We start from the raw sequence: 24,183 nt of genomic DNA, 5'->3' as shown, positions 1-24,183 counted from the left end.
TTTCAGTAGAGTGGAGAGGGTTTGAAATTGATAGGACAGGGGGACGCCTGGGTGGCTCAGTGGTTGAACACCTCCCTTCTGCCCAGGGTGTGATCCCGGAGTCCCCTATCGAGTCCCACATCAGGCTTTCTGCATGGAGCCTGCTTCTCCCTCTGCCTGTGTCTCTGCATCTCTCTCTCTCTGTGTCTCTCATGAATAAATAAAATCTTTAAAAAAAAAGAAAAGAAAAATAAATTGATACAGTGATGGCAGAGGATACCAGCAAAGCAGGGCAGTGTTGCCAAGCATCACGGAAAGCCCACTGAGGCCCAGGAGGTACATTTACGGAGCTCCCGGTGGTCGGAGTGGGGGTGGGGGAGGCTCTGTGATTGTCCTCCAGCTGCTCCTGGCTTAGTTACAGGCAGGGAAAAGGCAGAATTTTTTTTTTTTTTTTTTTTTTTTTACTCCATTCGGTATTGGGGATTTTCTGAAAAGGTGTTGTGGAAAAACAAGCAAAACAGGGCAAGATATTTGAAGGAATTGAAAAGAGAGGTTGAAGTGAGGCGGGAAGGAGATTGAAGGGTGAAAATCATTGCACTTGGGCTTCCTGTTTATTCAAAGGAGAAGCAAAAAGATATATGGGAAGACTGTAAAGAGGACAATTGGATCTATGATCTCAAACAAAACTATCTCCATCTGCTGATGAGGTCCAGCTGTGGGGGTGATAACTGATGTGGAGTTAGCGAGGAGACCATTCGGCCACTGGGGCTGAAAAGATGTGGGCACCTATGTTTGGAGAATTGAATGACCCCTAGGATATTGGGAGCTGAAGTAAGGAAGAAACCTGTATCATATCCCATTAGTAAAAAAGGAAGCCATCTCGGGAACTTTTGCTGAATTAGTGATTAGTGCAGTGTACTTCATTAAGGACAATAGAAGTTTAAGAACGGAATTGGTTAAAGGATGCCCAGTGGCTCAGTGATTGAGTCTGCCTTCCGCTCAGAGCATGCTCCCCAGATCTTGGGATTGAGTCCTGCATTGGTCTCCCCGCAGAGAGCCTGCTTCTCCCTCTGCCTATGTCTCTGCCTCTCTCTCTCTCTCTCTCTCTCTCTCTCTCTCTCTGTGTGTGTCTCTGTGTGTGTGTGTGTGTCTCTCATGAATAGATAAAGTTTTTAATTTAAAAGAAAGGAATTTATTTAGTAATAATTTTCAAAAGTGAGATGAGTACCGCCCAGGTGCAGACTAGTTATCTTCCACTTAAGACCTACCAACAGGATAGAGTCCTTTGAAGAACAAAGAGGTGAGGACAAACAGCAGCTTCTAAACCGTAAAAGTTTGGGTGTTGGAGATCGTTGCTGCTGAAGGTCAGAGTATTTATTTTTGCAGGCTCTAAATAAAAAATAAAATATGCATCTTTTCCTGGTATCTTCAGTCTAGCTCTACTAGGGAGAAATAAGCTAAATGATTGCAGGAGAGCCATTCAATCTTTTGCTTGGCTGGTTTTGAATAGTTCATAAAAGAAAACAAAACTTTTAAATATTCTTTGAACCTGTGATGGATTCCTTTTGACAGAATAAAGTAATATGGAGCATTTACCAAACTTTTAATATTTAACATTACCGGTTTGAATTGCATTCTTTCTCCACATCCCTAACCGTGTTTTCAATCTTCTCTTTATGCACACATTTTCTTCTTGTATGAACTTCTCCCTCTTGACATCATGTCTTTTATAAATAAATTGGTATAAAATGTAGGGCAAGATAAAGAGTAATGTGAGAGGTTAACTGCAGGAATGATGAAATCCAAGTATCTGAAGGTGGAAATGCTTTGCTATATCCAGTTTTTTCCTCATCTATTTTGTATACTTTGTAAATTATTATAATCTACAAATACTGCCCTATACAAAAATAACTGCTTCCTCATCTTGATCTGAGAGCCTTTTGTGTTTCACAACCCAACTTCTTTGATGTGACTTTTTTAAATGCATGTACAATCACTCTTAAGTTGTTTTCTCATTTGTTTCTCTTATTAGTCCAAAGAGAAGATGTGTGAGAACACAGAGCCAATGGAAAGTTCTTCTCAAACCACCACAACTGTACAAGCAACAACCACAAAATTCAGGGCCTTAACGACCACCAGAAGAGCAGTGACATCCCAGCTGCCCACCAGCCTGCCCACAGAAGGTGCTCTAGATATTTTTGCTCTTTTTCTGAGGGAAGAAAAGTTGACATGTGCAGGAGTAGTTCTCTAGAAGGAAAGTAATTCTTTGGCAAATTGTATTTCTAAAGGGGAAAAGACAAAATTATTATGGAATAAAAATATGTGTTGGGATTCTTTTAATGTATAGTGCCTTTTATTAAGATTTAGCTTTTACTATGATCCTGGCTCTTTGTCCTCCCTAAAAAAGAAATAGAGATGTCCTTTTGTATTGCCAAATTTTATTGTAACTGAATTCAACATTTCAGTCATAGGAGAGAAAGGCAAAATGCATATGGAGAAAATAGGTAATTCTATTTATACACAGTTCTAATATTTACCTTAATACAGACAATAAAATGTGTTTGTCTATAATCTATAGAGGGGCACTGTGTATGTCACAGAAATTGTCTTGAAAAACATTTCCTCTACCAGGGAAGACAAAAATACTAGAGAATACATAGGCACAACTCATTGGGGGAAGAAGGTATATCAGCCAAAATATAGGCATTTATCCTGAGTCGTACCCCTAAGGAGAAAAATGAGGCTAGTTGGCCAAGAGTAAGCTTTGAGGGGAAAAAATGGTCTTACTTATTTAGGGTCATAAACCTTGCTTTCATTTGAATAATAAATTAAACTTGAAAGTTTTGCTTTTAATTGAAATTTAATTGGATATTGGAAAAAAAGTTAACTGGAATAAAGTTATAAAATGATATGAGGACAGCTGCTAAATACATTCTATTGCTTTTAAAACCAACATTATATTTTAATCCATATTATTTTGGGTTGTTTATATAGCCTGTGAAATATTTCTGTAGTTGAATCCTACCCTGTGAAAATATCCCTTAAATTTGAATATTATTCTTTAGACTAAAATATAATCACTGAAAATTTAAAAAAAGGCATGCTGATTTGTTCCTTTTGTTCATTATGGGCGTGGTCTTTTCATATATGATTTTGGTCATATTTATTAGCAATAAATAAGCATTTAACTTTTGAAGTTAAATTTGTAAATATTGAAAGATCTATTCTAGTTAATTTGGAATTCTCTTGATTTTGATTTTTTAAAATGAATAAAGAAGGCCATAACTAGAGTTTAATTACAGTAAGTTACTTTAGAAAATTAAAAATAGTGCATTTTAAGTTAAAATTATAACTGTACTTTTCCCAAGATCTTAAAAATCTTATAATACTTTACTAAGGTTTTGATCTTAACAATCTTAGTAAGAAATCTTAGTACTACCTCATGTAAACTAGCACTTTGCTCTCATTGCACTGGAAATTAACTAAGATATTGAAATCTATTCCTGTTATAAAAAGGCATTAGTAGACAATTATATTAGTCATCAGATTTATGCACCATTAAAAATTATTTTTGTTACAATAACTTTGAATTTCTCTTCCAGATGATACCAAGATAGCACTACATCTAAAAGATAATGGAGGTAGGAATTGATATTTTTCTTTTATTAATATCTTTAGATACTAATTAATTTCATTTGTTTAAATATGAAAAAGGATTTGTGGGCTTCTAATATAGAGTGAGGTTGTATTTCAATCTCCATTGATATATAACATGGGAAGAATTTAATGCTTGCCTTGAAAATTGATATGGTTTCAATGGTGGAATGAAATTCGAATCTGTGTGTTTGCCTGTAAAACTGCGGGACACCAATGACCAATTATTAAGTGAAAATTTATCCACACATGTTGCTCTTCTTTTTTGCACTATTGCTGAGTTTAATTGTATTTTGAGTACCTACACGGCACAGGTATCAGGTTCAAATGGATTTTTTTTCCCTCTAGTTGAATACTCAATATTCTTTATAAATAAAACTAAGAAATAGAACAATATGGAAATATACATCATAGGCCTTTTTATCTTTTATGTGAAGCAAGGGACAAAAATTAAATATGCAAAAAGAACATTTAGGTGGTTACATACTTCACATTTTTCTAAGACAATTGACAGCTAACTATAATGGTGCTTGAAAATTGGAGGAAGAAAAGTTTTACCGAAATAAGACTGTGAATATTGCCTAATATAAAATATTGCCTAAACTTTTAAAAGTAGTTCTTTTTCTATTAAACTATGTTAGCTTTTATGTGCTTCTCTATCGTAGTTTCCTGGATCTTGATAAAAGAGATTTTTTTTATCATTAATTGTTTATTCAACTCAAGAAGGCGAGGTGATCCTCTTCTTAGCAACCTCTTTTATGCAAATGTGGCCACACTGTGACATTAATCTAGACACAGTTTTACTTTTGCAGCCCCAGCTGATTTTGTAAGTAAGTCAAAATGAGATTTTTTTTTTAAGGGATTTTTTTTCTTTTAGTAACAGTAGGGAATATTTTCTAAATTACTCAGCCTGGGATACGTAACAAATACTTCAAAACTTTGATGTTTTCTTAGGTGACTGTATGATAAGATATATATACCATATCTATATTTAAATTTAATATCAAACCATTTGAAAGATAAGCTGCTTAGCCTCTTCATATAATCATTATTACATCAATTATCCATTGCCTTAGGTCTGTCTCTTAATGTTTTATTTCATTGATTCCTTACTTATTATTCTATTAATGATATAAATGGATAAGTTTACAGATGACCATTTGCAACATATATGCAAACTAGAAATAAGTTAAAATCTTAGCACTTGAGAGCACTTTAAGAGTTCCCCAGTTCAGAATTTCTCAGAGCAACATGCACTTAGCTTCATGTGAACAGAAGTTTTAAACACCAAAGTAAGATATTACCTTATTTGAGGGAGAATAGTATGACATGAATGAAATGGAGGAGAGGTTCCCAAGAGACCTCTGTTATATTTGTTACATTTAATTCTTAAGGTGGGTAGTGGTTTCATTTCTATGCTTTCTTTTCTCTTTTCTCTAAATATTTAGAATAAATATTCTGTAATGGCTACAGAAAACTCAAAAGATTCATGTGAATAAATAGCTATGAGATACTCTGGATGAAAGGAAATTAAAGAAGTTTCTTTCCTGTTCAAAACTTTTAATGTTCGTTTGTTTATTCATTCATTAATTCCTGCCAAATGCCTAAGTGCAGGACACTGTTACATGCTTGGAGCCATCATAAGTGAACAAAACTTAGCCAAATCCCCTGCTTTAAAGGAGCATATATTCTAAAGAAACTTCAAAATAATGATAAAGATTTAGTATCTGGCATTTCTTGACAATTTGGTCATAAAAACTTTCTATAAGTTTCATCTTGTGGACTTAATGTTTTGTGAAATACACTTTGGGAAATCGTTCCCTAAAATATTACCAATTATTCCAAGGAAAATCCTTAGTTTTGTTTAGTGCAGCAAAGCAAAGAATCCTAGAACTTTGAAGATTTTCTTAATGCAGTGCGTTAGAACTACCTTATGATGTTGACAAGTCAAGTGAAGTAAGTTCCTGATGTAAATGGAAGACGTTTTTCATTTTTGTTATCCTAGAGAAATAGACTGTTGACTTTTCAGATGATAATTAGATCATTAACATGCAGCATGTATCCCCCAGAATTCCAAAATATTGCAATAAGACTTTAGCTGTGTCTAAATACTGGAACTCATTTCATGTATAGGGTTGTTTATGAAGCACTTTTTCTAAAAGTACAGTTAGAGCAGACCAACCTAACCAGAATTAAGATAAATGTTCCTTCAGGGCACCTCGGTGGGTCAGTCTATTAAGCATTTGTCTTCAGCCCAGGTCATGATATCTGGGTCCTGGGATCCATTCTCTCTCTCTCTCTCTCTCTCTCTCTCTCTCTCTCAATCTCTCAAGTAAATAAATAAAATCTTAAAAAAAAAAAAAGTTCTTTCAAAACCGTACTTAAGGGAAATTACACATTACTTTTTATAGTACCTTCATTAAGATTGCATGCTTTCATTGTTTTTATCTTATGGAATTTGAAGATGCAAGGAAGAATTGCCAATTTAAATCTAACTTGATTAGTTGATTAAACATGTTGAAAACAGAATTCGGAATTGTCCTCCCTTTCCCCATCCAGGTAAACATTTTTGCAAGATGGAGCTAATAATGAAAAAGGATGCCTAATGTAAATGTTTTCTCACATTTATTGAGAATTTTTTTAAAAGCAGGCTAATAAATTTTTGTAATTTGCTATGTATTGTTGCAAAGAAATTTAGCACATTTTATTTCTTGATTTAATTTAATTTAATTTGCTGTTTGTAAAAGCATTTTTTTTTCTAAAAGCATTTTAATTTAAGGGTCTGTACTTTTCTGGAAAAAAAAGGATGACATTTTTCAAAATAGTATGTAGCTAGAAGCTAATGATGCTGCTTTTAGATATTGGATTGCCTTGGCTCTCAGTCTTTCTGGAACATTTCTTTGGGTTAAAATAGTTGATTTTCTGGTGAAATCCATAGCTGACATGATTATACATTCGCTTTCCAGGAGATTTTCATTCATCTTTGATATGAGAGTAGAAAACACTTCTGAGCAGCTGGTCACCAAAGGCACACAACAGAGTTTCTCATTCACAGCATCCAAACTGAGTTCCAGTCTACTAAATCACTCATAATGAATCTTCAATTGTGAATTGAGTTTCCTGCTACCTTTAGAGTAGAACAAGGTAGAGCTTCTGGAAGTTTCAGGCTAGTTTTTGGGTTGGGGAAGTTTTATTAGGCTTAAGGGTTGAGTGGAAATTTTAAGACCTATGTACAATTTGGAGACAAGAACGTGAAAAAACCTAAACAAAGAGAATGGTATCTAATGGGTGCACACCCCCCTTGGTGAGGTATAGCATGGATTGATTGTGGATGGTGGAATACAAAAACTTAGAAGAGCCAATTTAGGGACCTCTGGGTGGCTCAGTGGTTAAGCGTCTGCCTTTGGCTCAGGGCATGATCCTGGAGTCCCAGGATCAAGTCCCACATCGGACTCCCTGCATAGAGCCTGCTTCTCCCTCTGCCTATGTCTCTGCCTCTATGTGTGTGTGTCTCATGAATAAATAAATAAATCTTAAAAAAAAAGAAGAGCCAATTTAAAGATAGCATTTTATCTCCAGCTATACAACTATCTCCAAATAGTTGGAGGAGAAAAAAAAATAGTTGGAGGAAGAGGAGGATAAAAAGAAAAAGAGGAGGAAAAAGAAGTCTGTGTTGAGTGTTTACTATATTCCTTAGCAGTGTTCTAAATGCTGTAATGTATTTACCTAATTTAATTCATGCAACACCCCTGTGAGCTGATCCTATTATTATTCTCACTTTATAGCTGAGGAAATGAAGGTACAGAAGGGTTATGTTACCTGGCTAGAATGTGGCACACCTGGGGTGTGACTCTATTTAATAATAGAGATTCCTTAATACAGACTCCAAGTCCTGACAACCTCTCAGTATTACTGTTCTCTTTTTTTTTTAAATTTTTATTTATTTATGATAGTCACACACAGAGAGAGAGAGAGAGGCAGAGACATAGGCAGAGGGAGAAGCAGGCTCCATGCACCGGGAGCCCGATGTGGGATTCGATCCCTGGTCTCCAGGATCGCGCCCTGGGCCAAAGGCAGGCGCTAAACCACTGCGCCACCCAGGGATCCCCTTACTGTTCTCTTATAGTACAGATCTCTTAAATCAAGCTGCCAAAAAAGGAAATGCCACCATAAAGGATTTTACTTACTCTTACTATATTATTTTTCCTTATCTGTAATAACCGATGATACTTATAAGTGTTTAGAAGTGTTTTCCTGTGTGATTACGCAGTAGTTTCCATTTTATCATTTCTATCAAAATCACAACGCATTGATTCTCCTGTGTAACTGAGTAGTGGTCTGAATCACAGCCATGTTCTCCAAACTACAGCGCTACTCTGTGTTTATGTTCAAATCTAATTTAAAATTCTTTCAGGCTTCTAGGTTTCTCTAGAAATTCAGGTTTAATTTACCATGAAGGGGTTTCTACAGTGTGTTTTTTAAATATATGTATTTCTGTGAATAATGATTACAAACATTTAAAAATCACTTCTTTGGGTTTCCAAATCCTAGCAAAAACTTATTAGAGGAGTAACATTTCTAAGGAATGACCTAGCTATATATTATTGTAGGTATAACTATTAAATTCCTTCTTTGGCATTTGATTAGGTTGCTTCCAAATGACACTCACCACCTAAATAGAAATGTAAATGTCTTCAAGATGCTAGCTGGATAAAATTATATCTACAGCTGAAAAGAAGTTTGCAAGTTGGATCAATGGCAGGGTCCTTTAATTAAGAAGTAAAATCTTCAACCAGATTCAACTCAGTTGGGCAAATTGAATTGTACCATTCTGCTACACTGCAGATGTTAAAATTATTTTAAGCTCTAAAATCTTCTGATTTGCTTTTATTATTTAAAATGTGTTGACTGAGGGGTGCCTGGGTGGCTCAGTCAGTTGAGCATTCAACTTTTGATTTTAGCTCCAGTCATGAGCTCTCTGGGTTATGAGATTGAGCTCCAAGTCAGGCTCTCTGCTGGACATGGAGCCTGCATAGGATTCTCTCTCTCCCTTTCCCCCTGCCCCTCTTTCACTCTTTCCCCTCTCTAAAAAAAATGATAAAAAAATAAAAAATAAATGTAACAGCATTCCAGAGAGCATTAATGTATTATGCAGATGGCACTGTGCTTGTCATTTATTCATATTGCTATGATTTTTGCTCCACCTGGTTTCTGAAAGGCTGCATTCTTGACTCAGAAGGTGGTGTTCCCATCAAAGAGATGCTGGAATAGCTACATTAAGCAGTGTGCAGAACATGATTGAGTTAATTCTGAGATACAAATCTGCAAAGTGGTTGATTTCCAGGAGAAAATATAGATATACTTTGAATAAGCTACTATGAAATGGCTGGTCTAAATTCTGATTCTGTTGTGTTTAGTTTCTTGTTTCTGAACATATCCCGAGACTTTTCATCCAAAGATAAAATGTTAGAACGTTATTCTGACTTTTTCACTAGAATACATCTAAGGTTATATTTTTATTACCTAGTCCGTAGTGACAGATCAAGTGTCTAGTGTTTCATTTATCATTCAGTCGAATTGTTTTTTGGCTTTAATACATAAATCATCAAAGTAACATATCTTTCATTTTCCCCCACCTTCCCTTGCTATTTTTTTCATCTACTTCTTTCACATAGATCATAGTCTTGTAAAGAAAGAGAAACTGTTATTTCCTTTTGACGGGCTATTGAATATCTATCACTTTCTGTTTCTAAAAACTGTAAAGTATCTTGACATTTGGTTTTTATCTTTTGCTTTGTTTGGCTACTTTTCATGGTAGCACTAAGTGTATTCTAAGTATATGTGTGCCATAATAGTGAAAATGTCTAATACTGCAGAATGTGATTTTGAATATCCCCTAGGATTAAGAGTTTCTTTCCTAAAATTGCATCCAAAGTAGTGGATCCCAACTTTTTTTGTACATTAGAATGACCTGGTTATTCTCATCTAACTTTATTATTCCAGTTTATAAAAACCCCAGTGGTCAGACTGTTCTTCAAACCAATTAAATTTGAACTTCTGGAGCGGGGATTTAGGCATCAATATTTTTTAACCCTTCAGGTGATCCCATGTAAAGTTGACCTGTGAACAAGTGTTTTGATTCAATGCTTCATAAATATTAAGGAGCATCAGAATCACTAGGTGAAGAGGGAGTCTAGTAAAATGTGTTTTCTGCTATAGTAGTTTTAGGATAGAACCCAAACCTTGGCATTGCATTTCTAAAAGCTCTCAGATTATGCAGACACCACCAGTTCACAGACCACACTCTGAGTATCAGGAATTAAGTGAATTCTTTATTTCTTTGTGCCAGAGTCCCCAAAGTAAGTGACATATCTTACTCTGAATCTACCCATTGGTACTCACCTATATCTCACGACTCCCATAAAACATTTCAATTGATGACAATAAATTATCTCTGTATCCATGTAGAGAATGCATCTTGCTCAGCAATAATAGGGGACCCTAAAGCATTATGTCTGTTATATCATTAATAGAAAATTAGTCCACTTTAGCTGTTGCAAAATTATTTTAGTAAAGATAATTACGCTTTCTATATTTTGCTGAACCATGTGAAATTGCTTGTTGTTGTTGTTTTGTTTTTTTACCATTTTGACCTACAAAAATTGCAATTTCATTGTTCAATCTAATAGTTTAAAAATCATTTTCCAGCATAGGAAAAGAAAAAGAAAATCACTTTGGAATATAATTTTTCCTTTTTATGTTGATTTGTAGATAGAATTTAAAGAGTTTGTGCTGAGGATAGGACATAAAACAAAATGATAAAGCAGAACCTCTTAGGAGACACATGGATACATGGTTTTAAAGAGGTACCTCCAAATACACTTTCCATTTGCCATTGACAAAATGTCTTACTTTATATCTTTCTCTGATTGATACATACCTTCTTTTCTGTGCTCATCTCCTATATAATTTTCTATCTATCCTCTTTTTGTCAGAAACCTAGCCTTGGGGATCTCTTGTTAGAAGAAAGAAGCTCCCATATACCATTATATTTTGGAACCTGTGATTTATGAGAGGCCTCAAGAGCAGTTTTTGTGTTACCCAATATTTCTTGTTACCCTTCCTGGGGCAAATGTGTAAAAAGTTATTGCAAATTTTTTAGTATGACTTATCTAGTGATGATCATAGTTAATTGCCTTGTGCTGCTAATATATATGTCACTAGAAAATTAACTCTTATGTTGATTTGATTAGACTTGATGTCATTTATTCAGGAAACATTTCTTAAATACTGTGTGCCTGGCCCATTGGTAAATGATGGAGATACAAAGATAAAAAAAGACTGGTACTTGCCATAAAGAAGCAAGTGTACTAGTGGGATGACATAAAGAAATAAACCAATAATTAAATGTGGTGTGAAAAGTACAATAGACTCAGGGAAAGCTGTGAAGGCAGAGAAAAGTCATTTAAACAAAGCTAAAATAATGAGAAAGATTCTCAGGAGAGATACTTGATCCAAGTTTTGAAATATACATAGGATTTGTGTAGAAAAGGGACAGAAAAATGACACTTCAGCAGAGGGATCAGCAAAGACAGAAGTTCAGTAGCATGAGACATCAAGATCTTTTTGAGTAACTAAAGAGTCACCACATTTTATTTGGCTAGGGTAAAGATGTACACAGATGGTAAAAGATGGTGAGATTGAGAGATAAGTAGGGGCTTTAGCACTCATAGCCTTTTATGCCAGGCAAGAGAGTCTAAATTTTATCCAGAAATATTGGGAACCATTGACATCATTTAGACAGGAGAGTGCCATGAAAAGTTTTACATGTTTAATAGGTCATTCTTGAGGGATTGTGGGGAACAGAGGGGAAAGGAGTAACCCTGAGGCCAGGAAACTACTTAGGAGATTGTACTAGTAATCCATAAAAGAAATACTGAGAGGCCAGAGTAATGGTTGATAGTAGGAATAAAGAAGAGAAACTGGACATGGGAAGCACTTTATAATGAAGTGAAGCTACATAACTAATATCTGATTGGATGTGTGATTTATGTGATAGAAAGCAACCAAGATGGCTCCCAGGCCTTGCACTTAGTCATATGGATGGATGATGTTACTGTTTAATAGGGGTACCAGAAGAGTACCAGAAGAGGTTTTGGATGGAGGCAATGAATTTAATTTGAACTTACTGACGTTGAAGTATTTGTGGAACATCCAAATGAAGATGTCCAGTGGGCATTTTTCTATGCAAGTCTGAAATTCACTTGAGAAATACAAGCAAAAGATATAAATTTAGGCATCAGCAGCATAGAAATGACAGTTGAAGTTACAAGAGTGAATGAGATCACAGAATGATGGTATAAAAATGAAAAGAGCACAGAACTAAATGGAGTATGCAAGGTTTTGTTTAGAAAATGGCAAAGAGAGATAGCAAGAAAATCAGTAGAGTCTGTTATCACAAAAACCAAAGGGAAGAAAATTTCAGGAGGAAGTAGTGAACAGTGCAATGCTCTAAACAGGCCAAGAGAAAGAAAGAAAGAAAGAAAGAAAGAAAGAAAGAAAGAAAGAAAGAAAAAAAAGAACAGAAAAATGACCATTAGTTTAGGTAATATATTAGCATTTGTTGGACAGTTCTACAATGCACAATTACACAATCCCTAGATAGAATTTGAGAAGTTCACAGGCAATAAGGAAATTGAACTCAACAAAGGCAGGCTACTTTTTCAAGAAATTCAGTGAAAAGGAAAGTAGAGACTTCTGTTGTTTATGATGTCGTTTTATTTTAGGAGCCTATTTACATGTTACAGATATTGAGTAGAAAGAAGAAAAAGAAAAGAGCTGAAAGATGGCCAAGAGTGTTTTAATATGTCTGCAAGTAGGGAGTGGTCAGTCAGCATGGATGAGAGGAGTTAGGTGGGAGGGAGAAGTTGAGAGAAATTCATTTGAGCTTTCTTCTTTCTCAGTGTAGAAGGAGACAAAGTAATATAGGGAACGTAAGTGTGAGAGGTCAGAGTATGGTACCTAGGAGTTGAAAGAACCCATAAAACATTTTCAAGTGTAATGAAAAAAGAGGCTTCTATTAAAGTGTAAAGGACCTGCCTAAGTATATTTGGAGCCCACTGACCTTCAAACATTCTTAAATACTAATTTTTTTCATGTGCTTAAATACTAAATTTTTTCATGTGTGCTTCAATTGCCAAGGCTTATTTCTCATGTAATATGCTGATCTAGTTGAAGAAGGAAGGAAGGGAGGGAAGAAAGATATACTATTTTTAAAAAGATATAATGATTAAAGAAAGTAGTTTAATTCATTCGATGGTAAATTTAATCCTTTTCAATAGGTGGGTTTTCAATGACTTGCTTTTCCATTAAGACTAATTTTCACCTTAGTTATTTTCTGCATGCTCAGGTAATACCATGCAAGATTTTACCTGTATCATGGGTAGTGAAGGCAGGAGTCCTTATTTAACTTGAACCATAATAGTGCTGTAAGTTTCTGTGACCAAATGTTATTATTTGTTACAGTAATGAATTAAAAACTTGTTTGATTAAATTTCAACCATAAGTGACTTTAACACATGTGAACATTATGTTCAGCAACCACTAAAGAAAAAGTACAAAAAATGTAGAGCTAAATTTAAATGAAATTCTAAGAAATATTTGTTTAGGCAGAAGAAGGCAAGAGAGGAGGAAAATGGAGAGAATTAAAATAGAAAAGTAGATCAAATCCAGCTGTACCAATAATTACACTAAATGTAAAGAGAATAATCATTCCAATTAAAAGCATAGATTATCAGACTGACTTTTAAGAAAGCAAGAGCCTCAGTGAGTTATCATGTTACACACATGACAATGTTTAACACCCAAAAAGACAGAACGCTAATACTGATGAGGATATGGTGCACCACAAGTCTTTTACATTGCTAATCAGAGTATGCTATAGTAAAATCACTTTGGAAAACTAACAATTCTATAAAGCTAAACACGTATCTTCCTTTTGATCCAGAAATTCCACTTCCATGTATTTATCCAAGAAAAAACATATCCACAAAAACATTTACAAGAATATTCATACAACTTTATTCATAATTGCCAATAACTGAAAATAGTCCAGATGTTTGGCAATAGAAAAATAAACAAATTGAGTATATTTGTACAGTGGACTACTATTCAGCAGAAATAAAGAACAAACTAGTGATACATGCAATGACACAGATACTTCTGGAAAACATCATGTTAGGCAAAAAAAGCCAATCACTACAGAGTACATACAGTACATGATTCAGTTTGTATGAAATCAATACAGGTGAAATTAATCTACTACAATAGAAATCAGCATAGTGGTTGGCCATCGTGAGGTGGGCTGTGGTTAGAATTGACTGGAAAGGGAGAAAGGAAACTTTCTGGGGACATGAAAATTATTAAAATTTGTTCTATTGTACACTTAAGATCTGTGCTTTCCAAAGCTGCAATTTTATCTCCTTTAAAAGAGAGAAATTTTAATGTGTTTCTCATAAACTAGATAACAATTTTTTGAAAAATCTCATGAATCTTCCAAGCTTCTTGAAATTCTCAACTAAATTTAGAAAGGAAAAAAAGCTTAACCTTAGTGAACCAGCTTCTCTAATTAGTAGACATAAAATTCAACACATCTGATTATTTGATTCATGTTTTGCTTTAAATTATTCTTAGAACCTTCCCATGTAGTTGCTAATAATGATAAAAGTATCTAGCAAGGACTGGGCTGTTTCTGGATGCCAGGCACTTTTCTAAGGGTTTTGTATGTCATCTCAGTTAATCTTTACCGCACCCTATGAAGAACGTACTATTGTAATCCCATTTTACTCCTGAGGCAGGAAGCACTGGGATTTATGTAATCTGTTTAGGGTCCCATGGTTTGTAAGGAATGCAACTGGGCTTTACCACCAAATGATCTGGTGTCAGAGCATATGCTGTGCCCCCCAATGCCATCCTGTCCTGCAGGGAAGATTGCTTCAAATGTTATAGTCAGCTGTGTAGCCATTTGTCTGCCATTCTTCCTCTGTTAAAGTTCTCCAACTACCACATCAATGTCAGAATGAGCACTGGGACCCCTGTACCCCCAGACACTTTGAGACCAAGGCCTTTGCAACTGTAAAACGTGTCAGAGCGCCACATACCACTTTGTGGGGCCATTTTACAAGGCTTATTTGGTGGAAAAGATTAGGATGAGACTAGTGCTCACCTCCTGGACTGGCCATGTTCTATCCCATATTCAACATGTGGAACTTGATATCTTGGGAAACATGATATTCCAGGACCTTAGGGGCAGGCAGTTATGATAAACACAATTTCATAGTGTCTTTCTTCTTAAGCAGGCTACCTGATTCTGCCCCTGCTAGGGGGACTAGCTGAGCTAAGTTTTGCCCATATCAATGCCAAGCAGTGAAATATAAATATTCTGAAAAACTGGCTCTCAGTGGTTTTAATTTTTTCTTTCTACCTTTGAAATGTGGGCACTCTTTCTTTTTAGATCTGGCAACATAATTTAAAATGAAATTCCAGGGACATCTGGGTGGCTCAGTTGTTGAGTATCTGCCTTTGGCCCAGGGCATGATCCTGGGGTCCTGGGATCGAGTCCCACATTGGGCTCCTTGCATGGAGCCTGCTTCTCCCTCTGCCTATGTCTCTGGCCTCTCTCTGTGTGTCTCTTATGAATAAATAAATAAATAATCTTAAAAAATAATAATAAAATAAAATGAAATTCCAGACCCAACCCAATTTTTTTTCCAGTTTCTGATTCTGTCTCTGTAAGATGCCCTGAACATACATGTAGTCCTACCCATTTACTGTATGGCAGGACTGTGTTCCCCTCCCAGGTCTTTTATAGAAGTTATAAATTAAACTATTAGGTAAAATATATTCATGACAAATGAAATATATTTCTTGTCCGATGTACCTCTGTGTACCTGGGTTCGCATGTAGAACTATTAGACTCCTTGGAGCTCTATCCTGAACTGTGGCCTGCATGGAGAGGGTCTGCCTTTGGCCCAACACAAGGGCCTGCTGTCCTGACATCCCTTCTAGGGCCACACTGACCGTCCTGCAGGCCCTCTGTGCCCCAGGCACACAGGCACGGTGATGCGGGGAGGTTAGGAAGTTCCCCGGAACCCGGCCAGCCCCGGCCCCCTGGACAGAGGGAGCACAGATCTGTACTAAAGGTCTGCCAGCAATGGCCATGATAGCCAAACTGTGGAAGGAGCCTCGGTGTCCAACGAAAGATGAATGGATAAAGAAGATGTGGTTTATGTATACAATGGAATATTATTCAGCCATTAGAAATGACAAATACCCACCGTTTGCTTCAACGTGGATGGAACTGGAGGGTATTATGCTGAGTGAAGTAAGCCAGTCGGTGAAGGACAAACATTATATGTTCTCATTCATTTGGGGAATATAAATAATAGTGAAAGGGAATATAAGGGAAGGGAGAAGAAATGTGTGGGAAATATCAGAAAGGGAGACAGAACATAAAGACTGCTAACTCTGGGAAACGAACTAGGGGTGGTGGAAGGGGAGAAGGGCGGGGGGGTGGAAGTGAATGGGTGACGGGCACTGGGGGTTATTCTGTATGTTAGTAAATTGAACACCAATAAAAAATAAATTAAAAAAAATAAAATAAAGGTCTGCCAGAGGACTGTATATATCAAACCTCAACAAACAACAAAAGGTTTGTATGGTTGTTAAGAATACGAAGGGCTAAGGTTTTAATTCTAAGGCATACACACAGGCCAAAATGATAACTTTAGCAACTAAATTAAGCCATGCTTTCTTAGGAAACCCAAAATTCAGACGTCAAAGAATTTGGGATTGATTTAATAATATTGATTTAATATTCAGCACTTTTCAAAAGAAGTTGCTTATGGATAATCACTGAAAGATGATTTTATTTAGATTGTTGACTGCACCTCAACAGCTGGGCTTCTTATTTTTCAAATAATGGCTGCAAGTTATATCTTGCATGTCCCATGTCCCAGCTTCTGCTGTGGTCTGGAGGAAGACAGTTAATGGGCCATGGTGGCCTGTTTTCCTAATGGTGGGTACACAGTGCAAGGTCTTTGTGAGATAGAGCTTGGTCTTGCCACTGGAAAAGCTGCTTATGAGATGCGTTTGGATTCATGCACTTCAGCTCCAGTGAGAGAATGGATCCAATTTCCCTGAATAATCTCAAAAAGGCCTGGTCTTGACCTAGTAGTGCAGCCATGATTAAGAGGCATGGAAATACTAAGGGTCTATGTTAGCTGAGTGGTTTGGACACACATTTGCCTTTCTACACTGATAGGAGCAAGGGGAAAAGGGTTCTTCCTTCATGTTGAGAAAACCTGATGGATTTGGAGGGAAGTAAACATTCATTATGATACCTATTGGTTTGTGCATAAATGACCTGTCAACATAAGTGACTTCCTTCTGGAATGGATGGGATTAGGTGGTAAGAGGAGTCACTCTGTTCTGTACTCACCAATCTTTTTTGTTTTAAGATTTTATTTATTTATTCATGAGAGACACAGAGAGAGAGAGACAGAGACACAGGCAGAGAGAGAAGCAGGCTCCATGTAGGGAGCCTGATGCAGGACTTGATCCCAGGACTCCAGGATCATGCCCTAGGCCAAAGGCAGACACTCCACCGCTGAGCCACCCAGGCGTCCCTGTACCCCCAATCTTAAAAGTACTTTTGTCAACCTTATTTGGGGTATTTTGTATTCACTGTGAATATATTCATTAAGAAAACTCTAAATTTTTTCTATACTTTAAAACCTGGATTTCTTAACCTTTGCAAAGGCTTGGCATGAAATTAAAAGAGAAATTATTTCTATGAAATGTTCTAGTTTAATATTTGGTGGACAATTAGGTGCTAAGATCCCTTTTCTTTGAATTATTTTATAGAAGTAGAGACACATTTTATTTTTCAAAAATAATTGTTAAATACATTTTTAGATGAAGACAACTCTACACAAAGACAACTTGGCATAGAAAGATGATATTAAGAAAAGTTTAAAAGGTCTTATAAAGATCTTGGTTGTTGAAAATATTAGATGCATATGTAGACTATTTTTTAAAAGCAGTACAGGGCAGCCCTGGTGGCTCAGCAGTTTAGTGCTGCCTTCAGTCCAGGGCCTGACCCTGGAGACCCGGGATCGAGTCCCACATCAAGCTCTCTGCATGAGGCCTGCTTCTCCCTCTGCCTGTGTCTCTACCTCTCTCTCTCTCTCTCTCTCTGTCTCTCATGAATAAATAAATAAAATATTTTTTTTAAAGTAATACATATAAAGGGTGCCTCCATGTCTCAGTCACTTAAGTGTCCGACTCTTGATTTCAGCTCAGGTCATGATCTCAGGGTTATGCGATGGAGCCTCAAACCGGGCTCCATGCTCAGAAAGGAGTCTGCTCCAGATTCTCTCTTTCCCTTTCCCTCTGCCCCACCCCCTGTTCTCCCTCTTCCCTCCCTCTCTCTCATTCAAATAAATAAATCAATCTTTTGGAAAAAAAAAGTAGTACATACACATAAGAAGTGAAAAATGATAATGGATTATTTCAAAGACTTATTTGGGGTCTTAGGGCAATTGTAAACACTGTAAATCCCCTCTCTTTGGATGCTCATGCATATGCCTACATTAAAGCACTAATCATATAATGAAGCTAGAAGCAGTTGGGTGGTAACTGCTATCCAAAATCCCTCATTTTGATGGAATCAAGCACTTTTTTAAAAAATATGATTTCACAGAAATTTTATTTAGCTTTATTTTTCTAAGATAAAAGGTAACGGATTATTGTTAAAAAAGGATTGTCATCCACTAAACTGTTTTAGTCCAGAATGTTTTATATGTTTCCCTGAATGAAATTTCACAGCTGCCCTGTCGGAGCACAGGCTACAAAAAGAGAAGCTGGGCCAGCTGTCCCTGCCAGATATTGTTCTCACCATACATAATGCACTTAGCTGTGTTTTGTGCACTCATTTTAATATCTTTTCACAGTACTTACCCAAATCCTTCCTATGGAGATATCATAATGTGAATTATGAATGTATTGCCACAGTGACACATATTGGGGATTAGGTATAGCTTGTATAATAGTCCCGAGGGACCCTTAATACCTGAATAATTTTGACAGATTGGCAAGCATCGAAAAAATAGTAACACCAGAAGAAACTCTGAATGAAGTCAAGGTCATGATCATAGATGTAGAAATTTAAAAGAGCTAAGGGGAAAAATAGATAAGCTACAAAATGAGATCGGTTACAAGGGAAACTTCCAAAGGAAAGTCAATTTAGCTAAAAATTTTATCACTTGATTTTCTTCCATTACATGCTTTAAGTTATAAATGGGTTAGATAATATTCCACAGGGAAAAATCGCGTGTCTGTGTGTGTTTTTAATCCAAAAATGGAACACTAATATTGTAAGCACTCACAGTTTAACTTCATTCTGAAGCTTTAAAAAAGAACATTTTGACATCACATGTATAAGATTTATGAATTTTGCACAGATTTGTGCAAGACTTTGTCCAACCCATGAGCTTCTTGGCCCCCCAAAGGATATTAATACATTGTGGAATTTATGGGCTGTAGCATCTCATTTTAAGGCCAAGAGAAGAGTTAGTTCTAAAGTGAATAAAATTTCAGACAAGGAGTATTTCTATTTTAGTTTTACTTTATTTCTGGACTTTAATTGCTGGCAAGATTTAATAGTGGGTACAGATCATTTTAGCAATGTATTAGAATCTTTTTCACATGTCGCAGAATTATGCTTCTAAATACGAAATATCAGTGCCACTTGATATTCTGATATAAATCCTGAGAAAAATATCAGGCCCAGAAAGAGCAAGGAGAGGTAGAGGTTTAAAATCAGACACAACACTTTGAAGAAATAACCGGTCAACTTTTTTCCTTTCTTTCCTCTTCTTTCTTCTATTCATTTCATCTTTCTTCTTATCAATAGGTCATAAACTTTTCTTGGAGTACAGCAATTGAAACACATTTGCATGAAGTCTTGAATATCTTTTCTTTTTTTTTTTTTTTTAAGATTTTATTTACTTATTTGAGAGAAAGAGACAGCAGACAGGAGAGGCAGAGGGAGAAGCAGACTCCCCACTGAGTAAGGAGCCCAACTCAGGGCTCGATCCCCGGACCCGTGAGATCATGACCTGAGGCAAAGGCAGCCACTTACCCCGACTGAGCCACCCATGTGCCCCTTAAATATGTTTAATATGTATTTAAAATTCCTTTTAAAAATCTGTTGTCTTTACTATCATGATAACTAAAACTTACCCCAAAATAGATTGCTTAGATGAATTTGACAATTTTCACAGTCTTTTCTGTGTCTAAATATTGATCTGCCTTTTATAAAGTACTAAAAAGCTAGGAACTCATGGGTCATTCAGTGGATCAGATGAAAGTATATTATCTTTGATACTATTGATTTTCAGTGTTTCATTTAGGTTTTAAAATATGTCTTCAACAGAGTAGCAAAATATGGCCTTTATTTGATAGGCTTTTCACATATATCTATATACTTCCTTTTGGGCTTTGGGGCTCCATTTTATGGTATCTTATTATACTTTATCATTAACTCCTCTTATTTGGATATACAGTGTAAGGCTATAAAAGCTAAAGATTTCAATTGTCTTGTGCACAATACTATACATGTATGAGGATAGTTTTTTTACTTTGGTTCACTTTTGGACATAAGTGAAAGAGCATAAGATACTTCTAAGCCAAGAATAAGAGTTTGAGTCTTCAGACTAGATTTCTTATGACCTTTTGGAATATCTCCCCCAGCTCCTCATGGACTTTCATGGGCTTAAGTTTGTGCCTGAAATAGACTCAAGGTTTTCTCTGACCCAATTCTGTATGCCATTTTCCAAAAACAATCAGTCAAAGCACAGGAATGAATGTCTATTTCCAAAATTGACGTCTTTTGTTTACTATCTTTCCTGACGGATTAGGATCAATTTGAACTGTCCACCCTGAAGGCAAATGAACTAAACTTCAATGATGGAAATTACTACCACTTGCTTACACTTTTTAAATTTCAATTTTGTGTTTGAGGTGGTCATCATCTTTAACACAGATGATCTCCTGAATTCTGTTTGCAGGTACCCATTAATGTGCAAACCCTATACCACCTAATGGAGCAGTGATACTCAACTGGAAACCAATTAGTGAAAGAATTTAAAATCAAAGCACATCAATAGAGTGATCACTTCATCTCCAGATTCAATAACCTTTTAATATGCCATCATCATACTTGTTAGAAGAGAAAGCAGCTAGAGTAGAGATGCAGAAAACTTGCTTAAATAATATGAAAATGGAAAAATAGGTTCTCCAGAAATATTTGTGCAATTTTGGCCACTCCGGTCAGATGACCACTCTGAATGCATTTAGAAATAGCACTCTCTTGGGACACAAGGACGCCTCTGTAATATTTTGGAATTGAATTTGTTATATTTCTTTTTAAAAGGTTTGCTCTAGTTACAACACAGTGTAAAGTCATATGCACAGTCGTAGATCACTAAATATTTATTTTGTCTCCTGGTTAACAATATTTTGAGATTCTATGAAGATTGTTTATTTTGTTAAAATCACCATCCAGAAATGTTATAAAATATTTATTCAGCTAGTGACAAACTAAACTGTGTACAGATTTCATTACATATGAAATGGTGTCTTAACATCCAGACCAGGACTGCAAAGGAGTGTTTTAGAAAGGAGATAATATAACTAAGCCATTATCGAAAATATAAATAAGTAATAAGTGAGAAAGTAAACATTTATGCCCAAATAAAGGCAATGAGTGAGGTTTCAAGGTATAAATCCGGTTATGGTTTTATGTTCTAAAGATGGGCAATTTGCATCCTACAGGTCAGCAATAATTTTACTGACTTGAGGTCTTATTAAATAAAACATGTTTCTGGCTCTCCTGTTTCTCCCTGGGAAGGGCTGTCTTTTGCCTGCTGCCTCCTCAACAGGCTTTGGTTCACTTGGGAAGTGGCAGCCTGAGGCTAACTCACAAATATCTTCTTGTTCTCCCCTTCCCTGTATTGCACACACACAAAAAGTGAGGCTGAATCTTAGCATACTGCTTATAAAAGACTACTAATCTCAGGGATAGAACCAGATGCTGTTGGGGTGGATGGATTTGAGGGTGAAAGGGATGGATAGATGGGGAGAAGGATAGACAAATGGAACCACACGTGGGATTTGAAGAAAAATTCAAGGCTTCCCTCTTTTTACCCAAGTAGTTTTTTTTTGCCACATTTTCTCCAAAGCAACATTTTAAATTAATCCTATTTTCCTATGACATTAATGTATAATATTCTTAAAAATAAGAAAAAAGCCAAGTGCACAAAGTACAATGATACAAGCATACTTAAGAATATAGCCAAACTTTAAAAGTAACAAATGTTAAGGGCAAAACATAGTTTATATGGTGCCATGAATCTGACACCATAATTTGCCTCAACCTGCCTTCTATTAGAGGTAACAATAATATAATGGCTACATTAATTAAGTACTTGTTGTATACCAGGCACTCTCCTAAGCACTTTCTGTGTGTTCAATGGTTAATTCTGTACAGCACTCCTGTGGGGTAGTTACTATTATTGACTGCATTGCAGAGATAAGATAACTGGAGACCAGATAAAGTAATTTATCATAACCTTGTTTGATTTTAATAGGAGAAGTGGTCATTCCAAGAGCTTTAACCCATTTTCAACAGCTTTATTTTTCTTTCTTTTTTCTTCCTCTTCTTTCCTTCCTTCTCTTCCAGCAAACATGGATTTTAAGTACATGTGATGGCCATCAGTGGCCTAGTCTCAGGGAGGTGACAAGTCAGACGTAGACCCTGCTCCCCTCTTGAAGGCACAATGCTAATTCTTAACCATATTTAAGTTAATTGTTCTTTATTTGAAATTACCCAGGTTTTTTTTTTTTTTTTTTTTTTTTAGAATTCTTTGCCAGAATTGCTAACATGAAGAAGAAACAGCAGTACATACAGTTCAGTGTCAGTTGAGGGGTTAGTGATCAGAGGTTCAGGGTGCAGACTCAGGCCAGACTGCTGGTGTTTGAGTCCTCATTCCAATTTTGTTGATTTTTTCAAAGAACCAGATATCATTAATTTTCTCCATTATTTTTTTATTCTTTATTTTGCTGATCTTCACTCTCCTCTTGATTATTTTCTTCCTTCTGCTAACTTCGGGCTTAGTGTGTTCTTCTCTTTCCAGTTCATTAACTTGTAGAGTTAGGTTGTTGATTCGAGATCTTGTTTTTAATATAAGCATTAACAGCTGTGCGTTCTCTCCTTAGCCTTGCTTTACTTGCAGTCCCTATGTTTTGGTTTTTGTGTTTTTGTTTTCTAATTTCCCTTGTGATTTCATGATGGTACATTGGCTGTTCAAGAATGTGTTGCTTAATTTCCACAAATTTGTGAATGTCCAGCTTTGTATCTGTTACTCATTTCTTAACTCCATCCCACTGTGAGTGGGAAAAATTCTTTGTATGATATCTATTTTTTAAACCTGTTGAAACTTAATTTGTGACATATGATCTCTTCTATGAGGTCTTCCATGCACAGTTGAGAAGAATGTGTATATTGTCATTGGGTAGAGGATTCTATACATGTATGTTAGATCTAATTGGTTCATTGTGTTAAGTCTCTTTCTTTACTTATCTTTAGTCTGGTTCTTTCCAATAATGAAAGTGGGATATTGAAATTTCCAGCTATTCTTATAGAACTGTCAGTTTATCCCTTCAATTATGTCATATTTGCTTCATATTTTTTGATGGTTTGTCATTAGCTATGTAAATGTTTATAATTGAAACCTTTTATTGATATATGATGTCCTTATTTGTCTCATAATCTTTGGGATTGAAAATCTACTTAGTCTGATACTAGTATAGTTACCTCTACTGTCTTTTAGTTACTATTTGTATGGAATATCTCTTTTCATACTTTCACTTTCAATCTGTGTCTTTGGATCTGAAGTATAGGCAGCATATAGTTGGATCATGTGTTTTTATTCTTTATGACAAACTGTCTTTTGATTGGAAATTTTAATCCATTTAAATATAAAACAGTTACCAATGAGGTGGGGCTTATTTCTATTATTTTTGCTATTTGTTTTCTATGTGTCTTAAAGTTTTTTTTGTTTTGTTTTGTCTTTTTTTGGCTTATTTCCAGCATTACTGTCTTCTTTTGTGTTTAGTTGATTTTTTGTAGGGAAATGTTTAAATACCTTGCCTTTTGTGTGCTCTATCTCAGATAGATAGATAGATAGATAGATAGATAGATAGATAGATAGATAAATGCAGGTACCTGGATGGCTCAGTCAGTTAAGCATCCAACTCTTGATTTTGGCTCAGATGATGATCTCAAGATCCTGAGATTAAGCCCTGTGTAGGGCTCCATGCTCAGTGCAGAGTCTGCTTGAGATTCTCTCCCTCTCCTTCTGCCCCTCCCCTTTCATGCTCTTTCTCTCTCTCTCTCTCTCTCTCTCACACACACACACACACACATAC

The 24,183-nt window shown here is 35.9% G+C and overlaps 1 protein-coding gene across 5 annotated transcripts in view; it reads left to right on the top strand.

Moving 5' to 3' along the window:
- PLXDC2 (plexin domain containing 2) overlaps nt 1–24,183 on the top strand; it is a 510,869-nt gene that overhangs the window by 438,920 nt on the left and 47,766 nt on the right. For all 5 annotated transcript variants that reach the window (XM_025464029.3, XM_049097150.1, XM_025464027.3 and 2 more), the window contains 2 exons: nt 2,012–2,162; nt 3,582–3,620. In XM_025464029.3, coding sequence (XP_025319814.1) covers nt 2,012–2,162; nt 3,582–3,620 — 190 coding nt within the window. The remainder of the gene's footprint in view (nt 1–2,011; nt 2,163–3,581; nt 3,621–24,183) is intronic.

The sequence above is a fragment of the Canis lupus genome, chromosome 2 (assembly GCF_003254725.2).
Source record: "Canis lupus dingo isolate Sandy chromosome 2, ASM325472v2, whole genome shotgun sequence".
Classification (NCBI taxonomy): domain Eukaryota; kingdom Metazoa; phylum Chordata; class Mammalia; order Carnivora; family Canidae; genus Canis; species Canis lupus.
Note: the sequence above shows the minus strand (reverse complement) of the source record. Positions and strands in the feature narration are given on the sequence as shown.